We start from the raw sequence: 19,591 nt of genomic DNA, 5'->3' as shown, positions 1-19,591 counted from the left end.
CCTATAATAATGTTACAAAAAAATCTGTCCATGTTCTTCAGGCATTCTGTCTACCAGGTCTAATTCCTTGACTCTATTCATCCCCTCCACTGTATAATCATAAGGGATTTGATTTAGGTCATACCTGAAAGGCTTACTGGTTTTCCCTACTTTCTTCAATTTAAGTCTAAAATTCACAATAAGGAGCTCATGATCTGAGCCACAGTCAGCTCCAGGTCTTGTGTTTGCTGACTGTATAGAGCTTCTCCATCCTTGACTGCAAATAATATAATCAATCTCATTTTGGTATTGACCATATGGTGATGACCATGTGTAGAAAGGTTTGTGTTGTTCAAAGAGGGTGTTTCCTATATCTCCAGTGTGTTCTCTTGTGTTCTCAAGCGGTACTTTTAAACAAAAGTTTCTTATTCAGCAAAGAATCTACAGATGATGACTGCAGCCATGAAATTAAAAGACCCTGGTGGCTTCTTGGAAGAAAAGCTATGACAAATCTAGAGAGCATATTAAAAAGCAGAGGCATCACTTTGCCAACAAAGATCCATATAGACAAAGCTATGGGCTTTCCAGTAGTCATGTACAGATGTGAGAGTTGGACCATGGAGAAGGCTGAGCACCAAAGAATTGATGCTTTCAAGCTGTGGTGCTGGAGAAGACTCTTCAGTCCCTTAGACAGCAAGGAGATCAAACCAGTCAATCCAAAAGGAAATCAACCCTGGATATTCATTGAAAGGATTGATGCTGAAGCTGAAGCTCCAATACTCTGGCCACCTGCTGAAAAGAGCCAACTTATTAGAAAAAACCCTGATGCTGGGAAAGACTGAGGGTAGAAGTGGGTGACAGAGGATTAAAGTGTTGTATGGCATCATCAACTCAATGGACACGTGTTTGACCAAACTCGTAGGGCAGGGAAGCCTGGCTGGCCATGCTGCAGTCCATGGGGTCCCGAAGAATTGGACATGACTCAGCGAGTGAACAACAGCAAGAAAAGAAACTGGGTGACGTGATCCCACAAGTTATGGAATTCCAGCTCTGACCTCCAGCCTGAAGCTCTTTTCCACCTCAGAAAGGTGCTTAGGTCAGCCAATGTTTAAAAAAAAAAAAAAAAAACAGGCAGGAAGCTGGGTGGATGTGCTTTCCCTTCTGCACAGGAGGGGATCGGTGGTCCAGGTGAGGTCTGAGAGAAGGTGAGCATCCTTGGCCTGGTGTGGGTGGGTGTGTGTGTGGAGGGGGGTTAGACTCAGAAGCCCACTAAGCTCCTGAGACGAACTGCCAGCACTCTTGGTCCCTCAATGCACGACTTAAAGAAGCTACGCAGAAAGACCCCACCCCAGAAACCTAGCAGGGAAGCACGGGCAGGGCCCGCGCCTGCGCAGTGGCGCCCCGCACCAACTTTCCAAGACCCGCCCCCCCCGCCCCCCGCATCCTGCGCCTGCGCAGTAAGACCCGCTTCCCGCAGACCACCACCCTGGAGACGTTTTCTTCTTCAGTCGCTCAGTCGTGTCCGACTCTTTACGATCCTATGGACTGCAGCACGCCAGGCTTTCCTGTCCACATATCCGGGAGTCTGTTCAAACTCATGTTCATTGAGTCATACCTTTTCTTGAGTGCTGCTGTCCATGAGGTCACAAAGAGTCGAACACAACTGAGAGACTGAACAACTACGTGAGGCGAAAAACTGGTTCATAGTTAAACACGTTGTCTCTCCCTTCCCATTCTGTGAACTATAAACCTTCCGACCCTACAAAGAAGGGACTCTATCATCGGGGCTTCTCTGTCCCTGGCTGCCAACCGGTAGCCCGGAGGGTTGTGTGTGGGCGCACCCGGAGACCACGTGGCCGGCATTCGCCAATCAGCGCAAGACCGCACAATGCGGCTCGGCTTCAAACAAACTACCGTCAGGCCAGAGCGGCCTGTGGGGCGAGCCGCCTGTGGGGCCCACCTCCTCGCCTGGGTCTGGGGGCCCCGCGACACGGCGGGCGGGTGGGGGCGCCCAGAGTGGGGGCGGGGCGCAGTGGTCGAGTGACGGCCGGTCTCACCTATTCGGGGTGCGGGCCGCGGAACGGTGGACCCCGCAGCCAATGGGCGGGGGCGAGGGCGAGGGGCGGCCCGGCCGGCGGGGAGGGGGAGCCTGCAGCCGGCGGACGCGGTGGGAGGAGGGGGCGGGCTCCCAATCCGGTTCCATCCGGTTCTCCCACCATCCCTGCCGAGGGTCCCAGCAGCTCGGGCGGCGGGAGGAGCGGCAGCGGTCAGGCTACTCCGCTTCGCGAAGGCTCTCGGCACGCCGCGGCCCTCAGGCACCCGGCTCTCGCCCGCCCCGTAGCCAGGATGCCCAAGAGGAAGGTGAGCAGTGGCCGCATCCCGCACACGCCCACTCCGCCGCCCGGCCGTCCCCAGAGCCCCGCAAGGCCCAGGCCCGCTGCGCTGGGCCGGGCAGGCGGCCGGACCAGCCTGAGCGGGCGCCGGGCGATTCTGGGACTTTCGGCGGCCGGAGGAGCTTGGGTGGGCGATTCGAACCGCTGCGGTGAAGGCCGCTGATGTCACGCGCCCGTGGCCACTGGGCGTCAGAGCAGTATTGTTCGCGAGCTGCGCCCACTGGTTGTCTCTTTCCTCTTGCAGGTCATCTCCGCGGAGGGGTCAGTAAAGGAGGAGGTAAGACGCCATCCCGCTCCGTTCCCCGGGGCTGGTCTCGGTTTGCACCATACCACACATTCCTTGCTCATTTTCAGTTCAGTTCAGTTCAGTCGCTCAGTCGTGTCCAACTCTTTGCGACCCCATGAATCGCAGCACGCCAGGCCTCCCTGTCCATCACCAACTCCCGGAGTTCACTCAAACTCAAGTCCATCGAGTCAGTGATGCCATCCAGCCATCACATCCTCTGTCGTCCCCTTCTCCTGCCCCCAATCCCTCCCAGCATCAGAGTCTTTTCCAATGAGTCAACTCTTCGCATGAGGTGGCCAAAGTACTGGAGTTTCAGCTTTAGCGTCATTCCTTCCAGGGCTGATCTCCTTCAGAATGGACTGGTTGGATCTCACAGTTCAAAAGCATCAACTCTTCGGCACTCAGCTTTCTTCAGAGTCCAACTCTCACACCCATACGTGACCACTGGAAAAACCGTAGCCTTGACTAGAGGAACCTTTATTGGCAAAGTAATGTCTCTTCTTTTCAACATGCTCTTCAGGTTGGTCATAACTTTCCTTCCAAGGAGTAAGCGTCTTTTAATTTCATGGCTTGCAGTCACCATCTGCAGTGATTTTGGAGCCCCAAAAAATAAAAAGTCTGACACTGTTTACACTGTTTCCCCATCTATTTCCCATGAAGTGATGGGACCGGATGCCATGATCTTCCTTTTCTGAATGTTGAGCTTTAAGCCAACTTTTTCACTCTCCTCTTTCACTTTCATCAAGAGGCTCTTTAGTTCCTCTTCACTTTGTGCCATAAGGGTGATGTCATCTGCATATCTGAGGTGATTGATATTTCTCCTGGCAATCTTGATTCCAGCTTGTGCTTCTTCCAGTCCAGCGTTTCTCATGATGTACTGTGCATAGAAGTTAAATAAGCAGGGTGACAATATACAGCCTTCATGTACTCCTTTTCCTATTTGGAACCAGTCTGTTGTTCCATGTCCAGTTCTAACTGTTGCTTCCTGACCTGCATACAGATTTCTCAAGAGGCAGGTCAGGTGGTCTGGTATTCCCATCTCTTTCAGAATTTTCCACAGTTTATTGTGATCCACACAGTCAAAGGCTTTGGCATAGTCAATAAAGCAGAAGTAGATGTTTTTCTGGAACTCTCTTGCTTTTTCGATGATTCAACGGATATTGGCAATTTGGCTCATTTTATATACTTCCAAAGCTCAAGAGGAGATTGGCAAAGCTATCAGCTGTAAGTAAAGCAAGGCCCCTAACCTCTTTTTTTCTTGGGGTTCAACCCAGGAAAGAAATTCAGTGTTGTTAGGTCTTTGCAAACAGTAACTGTGGCTTCAGAAGGTGAATTTTAAATCATTATAACTAGGCTCAAACATCTTTACTAATCAAAGTAGGAACCATTACAATCAACACATTGTTGCCAATGAGAAATGTTTGTTTATTCCTTTAGTGTATAAAACTCTGATTTGGGAGTCCATGAACTCTTGGAAACCATTTTCTTAGTCATTCTGGTTGTGGAAGCAGCTTTCGTGCAAATAATTGTCAAGACGCTTGAAGAAGTGGTTGGCAAGAGGGTAGGTAAATATGGCAGCAAATTAGGCAAAACTTTGTAGCCCAATGCGTAAAACTTCTGAAGCATGGTTGTGCAATCTATGGTCTGGCATTGTGGAGAAGAACTGGGCCCTTTTAGTTGACCAGTGCTGGCCGCAGGCGCTGCAGTTTTTGGTGCATCTCCTCGGTTTGCTGAGCATACTTCTCAGATGTAATGCTTGCACTTGGATTCAGAAAGCTGTAGTGGATCAGACTGGCAGCAGACCACCAAACAGTGACCATGACATTTTTTTGGTACAAGTTCAGGGATTCATTTTGATCCAGCCACTGAGCTGGTCACTGCCGGTTGTTGGATAAAAATCTAGTTTTTGTGGCTCGTCATAATTGGATTGAGATATGGTTCAATGTTGTTGCATTGAATGAGAGAAGACAACACTTCAAATCACAGTTCTTTTGATCTGGAGTCAGTTCATGAGGCACGCACTTACCGTGCTTTTTCACCTTTCCAATTTGCTTCAAATGCCAAATGACGGTAGAATGGTTGATGTTGAATTCTTGGGCAACTCTTTGTGTAGTTGTAAGAGGATCACCTTTGATGCTGCTCTCAGTTGGTAGCTGTCAACTTCTGATGGCCAGCCACTACACTCCTCATCTTCAAGTCCCTTGTCTCCTTTTCTAAACTTCCTGAACCGGTACTGCACTGTACCTTCCTTAGTACCTGGGCCAAATGTGTATGCAATCATTTTGAACTCGAATAAGAAAGTCACTCTAATTTGCTTTTTCTCTAACATCATTTTTGTAATCTAAAATAAATAGCAAGTAATCATAACAAAAGTTTAAAAAGCGATAAATGCATATTCATGTATAGCATAACCTCATTAATTTTAGAATGTATTCCTATATCAAACAGCAAAGTCCAACAGTGCAAAACCACAGTTACTTTTGCACCAACCTAATAACTTTACCTTTTACAAATCTGCTCCTTCAAAAGTGGAAACGAACCCAAAACAGCAGCCGGAAAGGTAGATTTCAAACTCACCTTTAAAGACCATGGTGTCTTCAAAATGTTCCACTGCTGCTAATGCATACTTCTGGCCACTGACATCTTGACTATGAGTATCTCAAAACCAACCAGAGTTCGGTGTCATAACGTCTTGAAAAGTAGGAGTTTTATTTACCACTTTTTAGGTTTGTGTTATAATCAGATCAGATCAGATCAGTTGCTCAGTCGTGTCCGACTCTTTGCGACCCCATGAATCACAGCACGCCAGGCCTCCCTGTCCATCACCAACTCCCAGAGTTCACCCAGACTCAAACGTCCATCGAGTCAGTGATGCCATCCAGCCATCTCATCCTCTGTCGCCCCCTTCTCCTCTTGCCCCCAATCCCTCCCAGCATCAGAGTCTTTTCCAGTGAGTCAACTCTTCAAGTGAGGTGGCCAAAGTACTGGAGTTTCAACTTTAGCATCATTCCTTCCAAAGAAATCCCAGGGCTGATCTCCTTTAGAATGGACTGGCTGAATCTCCGTGCAGTCCAAGGGACTCTCAAGAGTCTTCTCCAACACCACAGTTCAAAAGCATCAATTCTTCGGCGCTCAGCCTTCTTCACAGTCCAACTCTCACATCCATACATGACCACAGGAAAAACCATGCCTTGACTAGACGAACCTTTGTTGGCAAAGTAATGTCTCTGTTTTTCAATATGCTATCTAGGTTGGTCATAACTTTCCTTCCAAGGAGTAAGCGTCTTTTAATTTTATGGCTGCAGTCACCATCGGCAGTGATTTTGGAGCCCCCAAAAATAAAGTCTGACACTGTTTCCAGTTTCCCCATCTATTTCCCATGAAGTGATGGGACCGGATGCCATGATCTTCATTTTCTGAATGTTGAGCTTTAAGCCAACTTTTTCACTCTCCACTTTCACCTTCATCAAGAGGCTTTTTAGTTCATCTTCACTTTCTGCCATAAGGGTGGTGTCATCTGCATATCTGAGGTGATTGATATTTCTCCCGGCAATCTTGATTCCAGCTTGTGTTTCTTCCAGTCCAGCATTTCTCATGATGTACTCTGCATAGAAGTTAAATAAACAGGGTGACAATATACAGCCTTGACGTACTCCTTTTCCTATTTGGAACCAGTCTGTTGTTCCATGTCCAGTTCTAACTGTTGCTTCCTGGCCTGCATACAGGTTTCTCAAGAGGCAGATCAGGTGGTCTGGTATTCCCATCTCTTTCAGAATTTTCCAGTTTATTGTGATCCACACAGTCAAAGGCTTTGGCATAGTCAATAAAGCAGAAATAGATGTTTTTCTGGAACTCTCTTGCTTTTTCCATGATCCAGTGGATGTTGGCAATTTGATCTCTGGTTCCTCTGCCTTTTCTAAAACCAGCTTGAACATCTGGAAGTTCACGGTTCACATATTGCTGAAGCCTGGCTTGGAGAATTTTGAGCATTACTATACTAGTGTGTGAAATGAGTGCAATTGTGCAGTAGTTTGAGCATTCTTTGGTATTGCCTTTCTTTGGGATTGGAATGAAAACTGACCTTTTCCAATCCTGTGGCCACTGCTGAGTTTTCCAAATTGGCTGGCATATTGAGTGCAGCACTTTCACAGCATCATCTTTCAGGATTTGAAATAGCTCAACTGGAATTCCATCAGCTCTACTAGCTTTGTTCGTAGTGATGCTTTCTAAGGCCCACTTGACTTCACATTCCAGGATGTCTGGCTCTAGATGAGTGATCACACCATCGTGATTATCTGGGTCGTGAAGATCTTTTTTGTACAGTTCTTCTGTGTGTTCTTGCCATCTCTTCTTAATATCTTCTGTTAGGTCCATACCATTTCTGTCCTTTATCGAGCCCATCTTTGCATGAAATGTTCCTTGGAACAACGTTGTTTCTGGCCTGGGTAAAATACAGTAGATGGAGTCATTGTCCTGTGGCTTCCCTAGAGGCTCAAGAGTAAAAAATCCCCCTGCAGTGCAGGAGCCTCAGGAGATGTGGGTTCTGTCCCTGGGTCAGGAAGATCCCCTGGAAAAGGGAATGGCAGCCCACTCCAGTATTCTTTCCTGGAGAACCCCATGGACAGAGGAGCCTGGTGGACTACAGTCCATAAGGTCGCAATGAGTCAGACATGACTGAAGCAACTTGGCACAGTCATTTACCTGGCTTATGGTAATATTAATATAATGTATCAGATTAATGCTACTGCAGAATTTGGGAAATTTAAGACAGCTGAAAATACTGAAGCATAACCTTCACTTACCAGGGAAATCCATTCTTCCCATTGTGTGCATTTTGGTTAGTATATCTGTTGGTTACATGCTTGTACTTCCTCATATGACAATATCAGCAAAGCTAGAGCTGAGGCAAGGAAATGGGGAATGCGTAACTTTTTGCAAGTAATGTTCCCAGGGCAAGATAGGGGGTCATACCTTACTGCAGGGGGAGATCAAGAGATGTGTTCTTTGAGAACATGACCAACAATCTTTTAAAATTATTTTATGTACAGTAATGTGTATTGTTGCTAAGTCATGTTGCTTTTTTGTGGCCCTGTGGACTGCAGCATACCAAGCTTCCCCGTCCTTCACTATCTCCTAGATTTACTCAAACTTAAGTCCATTGAGTCGGTAATGCTAACCAACCATCTCATCCTCTGTTTCCCCCTTCTCCTTCGCCCTTGATCTTTCCCAGCATCAAGATCTTTTCCAGTGAGCTGCGTTTTCACCTGACCCAGCCAAAATATTGGAGCTTCCCCTTCAGCATCAGTCCTTCCAATGAATATTCAGGGTTGATTTCCATTAGAATTGACTGGTTTGAAGCTGTCCAAGGGACTCGCAAGAGTCTTCTCCAAGACCACAATTTGAAAGGATTAGGTACTCAGCCACCTTTAAGGTCTAACTGTGACATCCACACGTGACTACTGGAAAAACCATAGCTTTGACTCTTGGGACCTTGTCAGCAAAGTGATGTCTCTGTTTTTTAATACTCTGTCTAGCTTTGTAATAGCTTTTCTTCCAAGGAGCAAGCGTCTTTCAGTTTGATGACTGTACTCACTGTCCACAATGATTTTGGAGCCCAAGAAAATAAAATCTGTCACTGTTTCCACTTTTCTCCCTTCTAGTTGCCATGAAAAAATGGCACCAGATGCCATGATCTTAGTCTTTTGAATGTTGAATTTTAATCCAGCTTCTTCATGCATCTCTTTAGTCCTCATCAAGAGCTCTTTAGTTTCTCTTCACTTTCTGCCATTAGAGTGGTATCATCTGCGCATCTGAGGTTGTTGATATTTCTCCTGGCAATCTTGATTCCAGCTTGTGATTCATCCAGCCCAGGATTTCACATGATGTACTCTGCATAGAAGTTAAATAAGCAGGGTGACAATATACAGTTTTGACATACTCCTTTCCCAATTTTGAACCAGTGGGTTGGTCCATGTCTGATTCTAACTGTTGATGCTTGACCTGCATACAGATTTCTCAGGAGACAACTATGTTGGTCTGTCCATTTCTTTTAATAATTTTCCACAATTTGTTGTGATCCACACAGTCAAAGGCTTTAGCATAATCAATGAAGCAGAAGTAAATGTTTTTCTGGAATTCCCTTGTTTTTCTGTGATCCAGTAGATGTTGGCAATTTGATCTCTGGTTCTTCTGCCTTTTGGAACCCACCTTGTGCATCTGAAGTTCTCAGTTCACATACTGCTGAAGCCTAGTTTGAAGGATTTTGATCGTTACCTTGCTAGCATGTGAAATGAGCACAATTGTGCAGTAGTTTGAACATTCTTTGGCATTGCCCTTCTTTGGGATTGGAATGAAAACTGACCTTTTCCAGTCCTGTGGCCACTGCTGAGTTTCTCAAATTTGATGACATACTGGGTCCAGCACTTTAACAGCATCATCTTTTAGGATTTGAAATAGCTCAAATGCAATTCGTCACCTCCTCTACTTTTCCTTGCAGTAAGCCTTCCTAACCCCGACTTGACTTCACACTCCGGCATGTCTGGCTGTAGGTGAGTGACCACACCATTGTGGGTATCTGGATTATTAAGACCTTTTTGCATAGTTTTTCTGTGTATTCTTGCCACCTCTTTTTAATTTCTTTTGCTTCTTAGATCCTTACTGTTTCTGTCCTTTATCGTGTCCATCCTTGCATGAAATGTTTCCTTGAGATCTCTAATTTCTTGAAGAGATCTCTAGTCTTTCCCAGTCTATTGTTTTCCTCTCTTTGGGATGGTTTTGGTCACCACCTCCTGTACACTCTTACAAACTTCTGTCCAAAGTTCCTCAGGCACTCTGTCTTCCAGAGTCTATTCCCTTGAATCTATTCATCATCTCCACTGTATAATCATAGGGATTTGATTTAGGTCCTACCTGAATGGCCTACTGGTTTTCCCTACTACTACTACTAAGTCACTTCAGTCGTGTCCAACTCTGTGCGACCCCATAGACGGCAGCCCACCAGGCTCCCCCGTCCCTGGGATTCTCCAGGCAAGAACACTGGAGTGGGTTGCCATTTCCTTCTCCAATGCGTGAAAGTGAAAAGTGAAAGTGAAGTTGCTCAGTCGTATCCGACTCTTAGCAACCCCATGGACTGCAGCCCACCAGGCTCCTCCGTCCTTGGGATTTTCCAGGCAAGAGTACTGGAGTGGGGTGCCATTGCCTTCTCTGGGTTTTCCCTACTTTCTTCAATTTAAGGCTGAAATTTTGCAATAAGGAACTCATGATCTGAGCCATAGTTAACTTGGTCTTGTTTTTGCTGACTGTATAGAGCGTCTCCATCCTTCACTGCAAAGAATGTAATCACTTGATTTCAATGTTAACCATCTGGTGATATCCATGTGTAGAGTAGTCTCTTATGTTATTGGAAAAGGGTGTTTGCAATGACCTGTGTAGTCTCTGGACAAAACTCTGTTAGCCTTTGCCCTACTTCATTTGTACTCCAAGGTCAAACTTGCCTGTTACTCCAGGTGCATGTTGACTTCCTTAGCTTTGCATTTCAATCTTGATGAAAAGGATATTTTTTGGTGTTAGTTCTAGAAGGTTTTGTAGGTCTTCATAGAACCGGTCAACTTCAGCTTCTTCAGCATTTGTGGTTGGGGCATAGACTTGGATGTTGAATGGTTTTTCTTGGAAAGGAACCGAGATCATTCTGTCATTTTTGAGGTTGCACACAAGTACTGCATTTCTGATTCTTCTGTTGACTGTGAGGGCTACTCCATTTCTTCTAAGGGATTCTTCCCCACAGTAGTAGATATAACAGTCACCTGAATTAAATTTGCCTGTTCCCATCCATTTTAGTTCACTGATTCCTAAGATGATGTTTTCTCTTGCCATCTGCTTCCAATTTACCTTGATTGGACCGCGTCCAATTTACCTTGATTCATGGACTTAACATTCCATGTTCCTATGCAATACTGTTCTTTACAGCATTGGATTTTACTTTCTTCACCAGATACGTCCAAAACTGAGTATTTTTTCTGCTTTGGCTGAGCCTCTTCATTCTTTCTGGAGTTATTAGTAATTGTTCTCTGCTCTTCCCCAGTAGTATACTGGACATGTTCCAACATGGAGGGCTCATCTTTCAGTGTCATATCTTTTTTGCATTTTTACACAGTTCATGGAGTTCTTGCGGCCAGAATACTGGAGTGGTTTGCCATTCTTTTCTCCAGTAGATCATGTTTTGTCAGAATTCTCCACTATGACCCGTCCTTCTTCAGTGGCCCTACGTGGGGTCGCTCATAGCTTCATTGAGTTACGCAAGCTCCTTCTCCACAACAAGGCACTGACCTATGAAGGAAAGAAGAGAAGCGAAAAGCAAGGGAGAAAGGGAAAGGTTTACCCAGCTGAATCCAGAGTTCCAGAGCAACATGAAGGCCTTCTTCAATGAACAATGCAAAGAAATAGAGGAAAACAGCAAAAAGGGAAAGACTAGAAATCTCTTCAAGAAAATTAGAGATATCAAAGAAACATTTCATGCAGAGAAGGGCACAATAAAGGACAGAAATGATAAAGACCTAATAGACGCAGAAGAGATCAAGAAGAGATGTCAAGAATACACAGAAAAACTGTGCAAAAACGATCTCAATGACACAGATAACAACGATAGTGTGATCACTCACTCAGAGCCAGACATTCTGGAGTGTAAAGTCAAGTGGGCCTTAGGAAGCACTGCTTCAAGTAAAGCTAGTGAAGATGATGGAATTCCAGCAGAGCTATTAAAATCCTAAGTGATGATGCTATTTAAGTTCTGCACTCAATATATTAGCAAATTTGGAAAACCCAGCAGTTGCCACAGGACTGGAAAAGGTTAATTCATCCCAGTTCCCAAGAAGGGCATTAGTAAAAAAGTGTTCAAACTACTGGCCAGTTGCACTCATTTCCCATGCTAGTAAGGTTATGCTCAAAAGCCTTTAAGCTAGTCTTCAGCAGTACATAAACTGAAACTTACAGATATTCAAGCTGGGTTTAGAAAAGGTAGAGAAACCAGAGATCAAATTGCCAGGATTCACTGGATCATAGAGAAATCAAGGTAATTCCAGAAAAATATCCATTTCTGTGTCACTGACTACCATAAAGCCCTTAACTGTGTATCATAACAAACTGGAAAACTCTTAAAAGAGATGGGAATACCAGAGAAATCTGTATGCCAGTCAAGAAGCAACAGTTAGAATCCTTTATGGAACGACTGACTGGTTCAGGATTGAGAAAGGAGTATGACAAGGCTGTTTATTGTCACTCTGCTTTTTTAATTTATATGCAGAGAACATCATGGGAAATGCTGGGCTGGATGAGTTACAAGCTGGGATCAAGATTTTTGGGAGAAATATCAACATCCTCAGATACACAGATGATACCAGTCTAATGATAGAAAGTGAAGAGGAACTGAAGAGCCTCTGATGAGGGTGAAAAGAGGGGAGTGAAAAAGCCGGCTTTAAATTCAATATTAAAAATCTAAGTTCATGGCATCTGGTCCCATCACTTCATGGCAAATAGAAGGGGGAAAGGTGCAAACAGTGACAGATTTCCTCTTCTTGGGCTCTCAAATCACTGTGGATGGTAACTGCAGCCATGAAATTAAAAGACGATTGTTTCTTGGCAGGAAAGCTATGACAAACCTAGACAATGTATTAAAAAGCAAAGACATTGCTTGGCTGACAAAAGTTTGTATAGTCAAACCAGTAGTCAATGTATGGATGTGATAGTTGGACCATAAAAAAGGCAGAGCGTCAAAGAAATGATGCTTTTGAACTCTAGTGCTGGAGAAGAATCTTGAGAGTCCCTTGGACAGCAAGGAGATCAAACCAGTCAATCCTAAAGGAAATCAACCCTGAATGTTCATTGTAAAGACTGAAGCTGAAGCTCCAGTACTTTCACCACCAGATGTGAATAGCCTACTCTCTGGGAAAGACCCTGATGCTGAGAAAGATAGAAGGAGAAGGGGATGACATAGGATGAGATGATTGTATGGCATTACTAATTCAATGGACGTGAACTTAGGCAAACTCCAGGATATGGTGAGGGACAGGGAGGCCTGGCATGCTGCAGTCCATGAGGTCACAGAATTGGACACAACTTGGCAACCAACTACACACACAGAGTGGAGTGTAAAATTTTTAGCGTTTTTCCAATAGAAGGTTCTGTTTTGGGATCTTTTATGAAAGGATTCAGGGAAGGTATAGGCATAGTATGTCAACTTGGAATTTCTCTGACCAGAAAAATTGTAAGAATTCTGTACAAAAATTCAGTATTGGGAAATTTCATGAAGGTGGGGAAAAAATAGTGGATCTTGTTGCAAGATATCTGCATGAAAAGTTTACTATTATTATGTATCTATTTGCTTTTTCAGTAAACCAGTTGGCTGAAATAGTATGCCTATTTTTTGTTACATCTTTCTTATTTACCTGGCTTTATTTTGATCTGCCCTAAAAGTTTGTTGTTGTTGTTGTTGTTAGTAAAAAAAGAGTTTAGGGACTTCCCTGTGGTCCAGTGGTTAAGACTCCAAGTTCCCAATGCAGGGAGCCCAGATTCCTTCCCTGGTTAAGGAACTGAGATCCCACATGATGATCTGAGCTGCCACAAGAGGGTGGGGGGAAGAAAAGATGTTACTTCCAGTTTGGCTTTGGACATCAGATGTAAATAATGTTTTTCTTCCTCCCATGGAGAGGCCAACAGGTAAGTTTTTACATGTTCCTTGAGAAACAAACCTGTTGGTTTAGTTTTCCCAAGGGAAAAATGATGGGGAAAGGAAGGAGCTTTTTTCCCTTTAGTCGTCTTTGTAATTGATCCATTTGAAGGCTTAAACAGAAGGTAAAGCTTTTGGTGTCTTTAATACCATGATGCAGACATGTAGATTTATTTTGTTTCCTCTTGCTTTCTAGCTATTAGTTAAAAGTGGTATTATCCCAGTGTAGGATATTTTCAGTTTTCACATTTGTATGTTACTGTGATAGTGGTTATAAAATTAATGAGAAATCAAAAAGAAATCAGATCAAGAATGTTTTTAAATACAGAAACAATTGTGACACTTAATGGTGTCAGTGTGTGTAGCAGTGTTGTCCCAAATCTGTTTGTTATTAGGTAATTTATTATTTATTCTAAAGATACTGAATTGCTAGTAGTTGTCAATGCTGTCATGTATGAAATGCCACTATTGGCACAGAATCCATTCCACTGATTTTTTTTCCCCATCTTAGCATTGAAGTTGTGAGATCCGTTTTTGTAGCTGTTTAATGCAGGTATTGGTCAGTATTGTAAAACTCATTAGTGACTTAATTTGGCTGTTAACTACCTTCTCTACTTAAAGGAAATAAATATTAAATATTTGTTAAATTTTTCCTTCCCCGTTGGTGGATGGTATCCAAAAATACTGTTGTATTGATTGGTGCAAAAGTTATTGTGGTTTTTGCATTTTTAAATTTTCCATTTGATAATGCAGTATATTCTTAAATGTGGTTTTGTTATACATCACTTTCATGGGCATTTCTTGATTATGTTTTTTTCCTAATGACTTACTATTTGCTGTTTATGTTTATTTTAGACTATGGAAATGATGTTAGAGAAAAAGCAAATTCGAGCGATTTTCTTATTCGAGTTCAAAATGGGTCGTAAAGCAGCAGAGACAACTCGCAACATCAACAACGCATTTGGCCCAGGAACTGCTAAGGAACGTACGGTGCAGTGGTGGTTTAAGAAGTTTCGCAAAGGAGATGAGAGCCTTGAAGATGACGAGCGTAGTGCACGGCCATCAGAAGTTGACAACGACCAATTAAGAGAAATCATTGATGCCGATCCTCTTAAAACTACACGAAAAATTGCCGAAGAACTCAAGGTCAACCATTCTACAGTCGTTCGGCATTTGAAGCAAATTGGAAAGGTAAAAAAGCTCAATAAGTGGGTGCCTCATGAGCTGACCGAAATTCAAAAAAATCGTCGTTTTGAAGTGTCATCTTCTCTTATTCTACGCAACAACAATGAACCATTTCTCGATCGGATTGTTACATGCCACGAAAAGTGGATTTTATCTGATAACCGGCGACAACCAGCTCAGAGGTTGGATCGAGGGAAAACTCTGAACTTGTACCAAAAAAAGATCATGGTCACTGTTTGGTGGTCTGCTGCCGGTCTTATCCACTATAGCTTTCTGAATCCTGGCGAAACCATTACATCTGAGAAGTATGCTCAACAAATCAATGAGATGCACGAAAAACTACAACACCTACAGCCAGCATTGGTCAACAGAAAGGGCCCAGTTCTTCTCCACGACAATGCCCGACCACACGTCGCACAACCAGCCCTTCAGAAGTTTAATGAATTGGGCTACGAAGTTTTGCCTCATCCGCCATATTCACCTGACCTATTACCAACAGACTACCACTTCTTCAAGCATCTCGACAACTTTCTGCAGGGTAAACACTTCCACAACCAGCAGGATGCAGAAAATGCTTTCCAAGAGTTTGTCGAATCCCGAAGCACGGGTTTTTACGCTACAGGAATAAACGAACTTACTTCTCGTTGGCAAAAATGTGTTGATTGTAATGGTTCCTATTTTGACTAATAAACGTGTTTGAGCCTAGTTATAATAATTTAAAATTCATGGTCTAAAACTGCAATTACTTTTGCACCAAATAAACAATTTGTTGTTTATAAGCCACGCAGTCTATGGCATTTTTGTTATAGCAGCCCCATTATATTAAAACACTTCCTTTCCATATTTAGAAAGGCATACTTCACTGGGAGCAGGAAAGAATAATGTGACCAGGTTCCTCCTGGCTTAATGTTCTTTTTAAAATAACAGTCAGTAAGTACATTGGACTGCTGGAAGGGAAAGCTTGTAACAATAATAATGCCAGTGATCTTGTCTAGTAACAAATATTTATACAGTCGTGTATCCATAAAGTTTGCAAGCAGGCTAGAAACGAGTATTGCAGGATAAGGTCTATATCGGTTGTTCATCCTGGGGCTCTTTGTGTTGCAGCATTTCCGGCCAACTTATTGAGCAGAGTGGTCCTCAAGAGCTCCCGTATCAGGGCCCATATCTTTGTTCTCTGCATCCCTTACATCTCATCCTTCTGCAGCTTGGATATCCAGCATAGCAGTGAACAGAGGCATTTGAGTCTCTGACCGTCGTCTCCCTTCTCACCTTTTGCATGCTGGCTCACACCTGCCCTTGTTTATATTCAGTCTTCACCACATGAACAAACTGGCCGAGACTGGGCTTCTTGGGATGCAGTACAGTACAGCCCAGCACAGTAGGGTTTGGAACTCACTCTGCTTCTTACCTTCCTTTCTACTCTCTAACTTGAGTCTGGTTCCTCCCTACCACTTGCTGAAACGGCTTCATCAGGACAGTTGGTGACATGCTTAGTTCTCAATGTGGTGACACTTTCCAAACCCTGGTTGACTATTTACATCCGTTTGGTTTCAGCCCCCAGAGCACATCACTTCTTTCAGCTCTGTCCTTCCCCAGAGCCCCAAGCCTGTAGATCCAACTGCCTGCCAGACTCTGGATGTTTCCCAAGCCCTTTACACTCAGTGTGTCAACACCAAGCCCACCTGCTTCCCCAAAAACTCCCTAGGTCCCTAGCCTGGCGAGTGGCTCTCTAACCACACAGCCTACTAGACACAGGTGATGATCAGCCCGTTCCCCTCTTCATCCTTCCTCACACGACCCTTCTTTTGTTCAGGCATCCACTCCCATTCTTGGCCCTATGCCCAAATCCAGGATTGGCTTGATTTTCTCTAAGGATATCCCATCTCCCTTCCATGTGACAATTGCAACCAGTAATAAAGGCAATTAGTCAGGGCTTAGGATAAAAGAGACATGCTTTTCCTGGATGCTATAAATCTGCATGTAACATCTGGACCTACACTTCTGGACCAAAGGGGAAACTGGCTTAAGGGAGGAGTCAAGAGCATGACAGAGGGTAGAAAAGAATCTGTGATTGTGATAATACAGTAAGCCACTGAATCCTCCAGTGTGGAACACTGTCATGGTTTTGCTTATTTAATCTATTTGCTTATTGTTCATGTTGATCTGGGTTTCTGTTAACTCCTAACCAAAACTCTCACCCACCCAATCCACTGAAGAGTCCTGTCAGCCACCCGCACCAAAATAGGTCCCAGACCCTCCCTCCATTTATTTCCATCCCCACAGCTAGCATCCTAGTCATTTTGTTGTCTAGATAACTTTAACATTTTAAAATACTTATTTGACTGCACTGGGTCTTAGTTGTGGCAGGCGGGATTTTTAGTTGCAGGGTGTGGGATCTGGTTCCCTGACCAGGGATCTAACCCAGGGCCTCTTGAGTTGGGAGCTGGAGTCAAACACTGAACCACCAGAGAAGTCTCTCCTAGACAACTTTAAAACCTCTCCTGGTCTCCTGTGCCTCCTCCCAGCGATCAGACTTCACATCCCAGACTCTCAGCCCAGCCTCCACTTGGGAGTCCAGACTGATGACTTCAGATGCCTCAGAGCTCCACCACTGCTCTCACATCCTGGCTGCTGCCTTCCCTAAGCACAACATGTTTGCCTCCTTCGTGGACACCAAGCTTGGTCCTGCCTCAGGATCTTTGTGGGAACTGTTTCCTCTGTCCAGAGGCTTCTCCCTCAGATCCCTCAGAGTACAGGTCATCTCACCCTTCCCTTTTCTCCCTTGGGAACCTCCCGAACGATCCCATGTACAGCAGCTCCCTTCTGTGTGCTTCCAGCACATTCTATATTAGGACACTGCTTCCTTCAAGGTGCCGTCACCATGGGAAAGAATTTTGTTACTTTCCTTACTGGTATTCCCACTGGAGCAGAAGCCCCAGGAGGACAGGCATTTAACTCTTGTGCCTGTTTATCCCTAGGTCACTCTATCCCTAGGTTGAGGACACCACCTGGTAAGGGGTAGGCAAACTGTTGCCTCTTATCCATTCTTTCTCAGTTCCCCTCAGAACCTTCTCTGTCACCACCATTTCTGCCCTACATTATGCTTGTAATTCTAAAATTCCTGCAAGCACGTCCTGACTAGCCTGAATCAATGCATGATTTTCCAAAGTGGGTCATGTGGACCCTGGGTAGCGTGGTGGTGAGGATACTTTCATGAATGTATACAAAAGTCCTGTGGGTTCTTGGGGAATTTTTAGACCTTTGTGTGTTCAGGTGATTATCTGACATTCTGCATCACCCAACATAGATTCCCACTTTTGACCAAGCATTACCTATTTTTGTGCTGTTTGGGGTGTGTGTTTATATTTGGCATCAAGTGCGACCAGCTTTCCACAGTTGATGGGTAATAATAAAACTGTAGAAATGATTTTAATTCATAAATAGTGTATATCACATGAAACCCACGTCATACCACAGAAGGCCAAATGAAGGATGGCTTGTCAATTACACACACAAGGTGCCAGAACAATCTCTGCAGAGATCATACAGGCCAAATACCATATGCATGCAGCAATTTGCTTTTAGCAAAACTCATATTCATGTTAATGTTACTGGTTTAAATTTTACTGGTTTTGTAGAGATTTGGGGAGGCTCAAAAGTTAGTTCTAGCTTTATAATTATTTAAAACCACTAAGTGTTAAACATTTCAACCTTGAGTTTGCAAAGGCATAAGTGGACTTTATAATAGTCATTTCAGCCAGTACTGGGGCTTGTAAGGACATTTGTTTTATACAGTATGCGCATGATGTGTATGTACATGGTTATTCATTGAAACGTCCTTTGCGGGAACAAAACACTGGGCACAATTTGTAAAGTTTGGTCAATGGAGAATTTGGTTTTAAAATCTTTGGTACAAGGATTTCCCTGGCCATCCACTGGTTAAGTCTCTGAGCTTCCAATGCAGGGGGCGAGGGTTATCCCTGGTTCGGGAACTAAGATTCCGTATGCTGCGTGACATGGCCAAAAAAAATAAACATTTGGTACATCTATATAGTGCACTTCAATGCAGCAATAAAAAGGAGGAATCTTAACAAGTACTCATAGGAAACAAACTCCATTAACTGAAAAATGCAAGGTGCCAAACTGTGAAAAATAAGTATATATTATATATACACTTATATTTGCATAAAGCATTCTGGAAGGATCCACAAGAAGCAGCAGCACTGGCAGCTCCTTGAGACAGCCAGACCTCTGGGGGAACAGAAGCAGAATGGAGACGTCTCTGGAAAGCATTTTGCTCTTGTGGAATTTTGAGCCATGTAAATATTTCTTCCCAAAATAAACAGAAATATAACTAGTGGCATCTATAATTACATATGCTTACATACAGGCAGGTCAAACTAAGATGCCTTCAGAGGCTTGGTAGAAGACACAGGTGAGAAAAATCACCAGGGCTGGGACCCTGACACACTAGAAAAAGGAAGCCTCCTTACAAGTTAGAAGGTCAAGTGTGCTGTGGAATCACACACAGAGGAGACCAGGAGAAGCTGAAGCGCCCTATTAGTAGGTGAAATTACCTGATTTTGGCATGTTACAAAAAAAAAAAAAAAAGTTTTACAAACTTTACTGCTGACGTCTCTCCAGAAATGCACATGCACAGCTCAATGAACATTCACAAAGCAAACACAACAGTACAAGTAACATACAGATCAAGAAATACAAGATGGTAGAGAAGGAAATGGCAACCCACTCCAGTATTCTTGCCTGGAAAATTCCATGGCCAGGGGAACCTGGCGGACTACAGTCCATAGGGTCGCAAAGAGCCAGCCATGACTAAGCACATCAGCACATACTATAATCTTAAATGGTTGTTTCCTGTTGTATTCTTAGCAGAAGAGTTTGGGACTTCCAGTTCTTCCATATCCTTGCCAATATGTTTGGTCTTTTTAAACTTTTGACGTTTTAGATTAATGTGTAACATTAAAAAAAATAAATACAAGATGGGACTTCCCTGATGGTCCAGTG

The 19,591-nt window shown here is 43.9% G+C and overlaps 1 protein-coding gene across 1 annotated transcript; it reads left to right on the top strand.

Moving 5' to 3' along the window:
* The first annotated feature begins 1,289 nt into the window (after positions 1-1,289).
* LOC129644539 (histone-lysine N-methyltransferase SETMAR-like) lies at positions 1,290-15,346 on the top strand. Its single transcript, XM_055570125.1, has 4 exons — positions 1,290-1,436; positions 1,687-2,340; positions 2,617-2,649; positions 14,234-15,346. Exons 1-4 carry the CDS (start codon positions 1,290-1,292, stop codon positions 15,248-15,250), a joined length of 1,851 nt encoding a protein of 616 aa, XP_055426100.1. The 3' UTR covers positions 15,251-15,346.
* Positions 15,347-19,591: the final 4,245 nt, after the last annotated feature.

The sequence above is a fragment of the Bubalus kerabau genome, chromosome 2 (genome assembly GCF_029407905.1).
Source record: "Bubalus kerabau isolate K-KA32 ecotype Philippines breed swamp buffalo chromosome 2, PCC_UOA_SB_1v2, whole genome shotgun sequence".
Lineage (NCBI taxonomy): Eukaryota > Metazoa > Chordata > Mammalia > Artiodactyla > Bovidae > Bubalus > Bubalus kerabau.
Note: the sequence above shows the minus strand (reverse complement) of the source record. Positions and strands in the feature narration are given on the sequence as shown.

What these genes read in the sequence shown, in the direction of transcription:
- LOC129644539 (XM_055570125.1), top strand. Translation starts at nt 1,290, where the DNA reads ATGCACGACTTAAAGAAGCTACGCAGAAAGACCCCACCCCAGAAACCT. An exon ending in CCGCATCCTGCGCCTGCGCA is followed by an intron (nt 1,437 to 1,686) that starts GTAAGACCCGCT and finishes ACTGGTTCATAG; the next exon opens with TTAAACACGTTGTCTCTCCC. An exon ending in CCAGGATGCCCAAGAGGAAG is followed by an intron (nt 2,341 to 2,616) that starts GTGAGCAGTGGC and finishes TTCCTCTTGCAG; the next exon opens with GTCATCTCCGCGGAGGGGTC.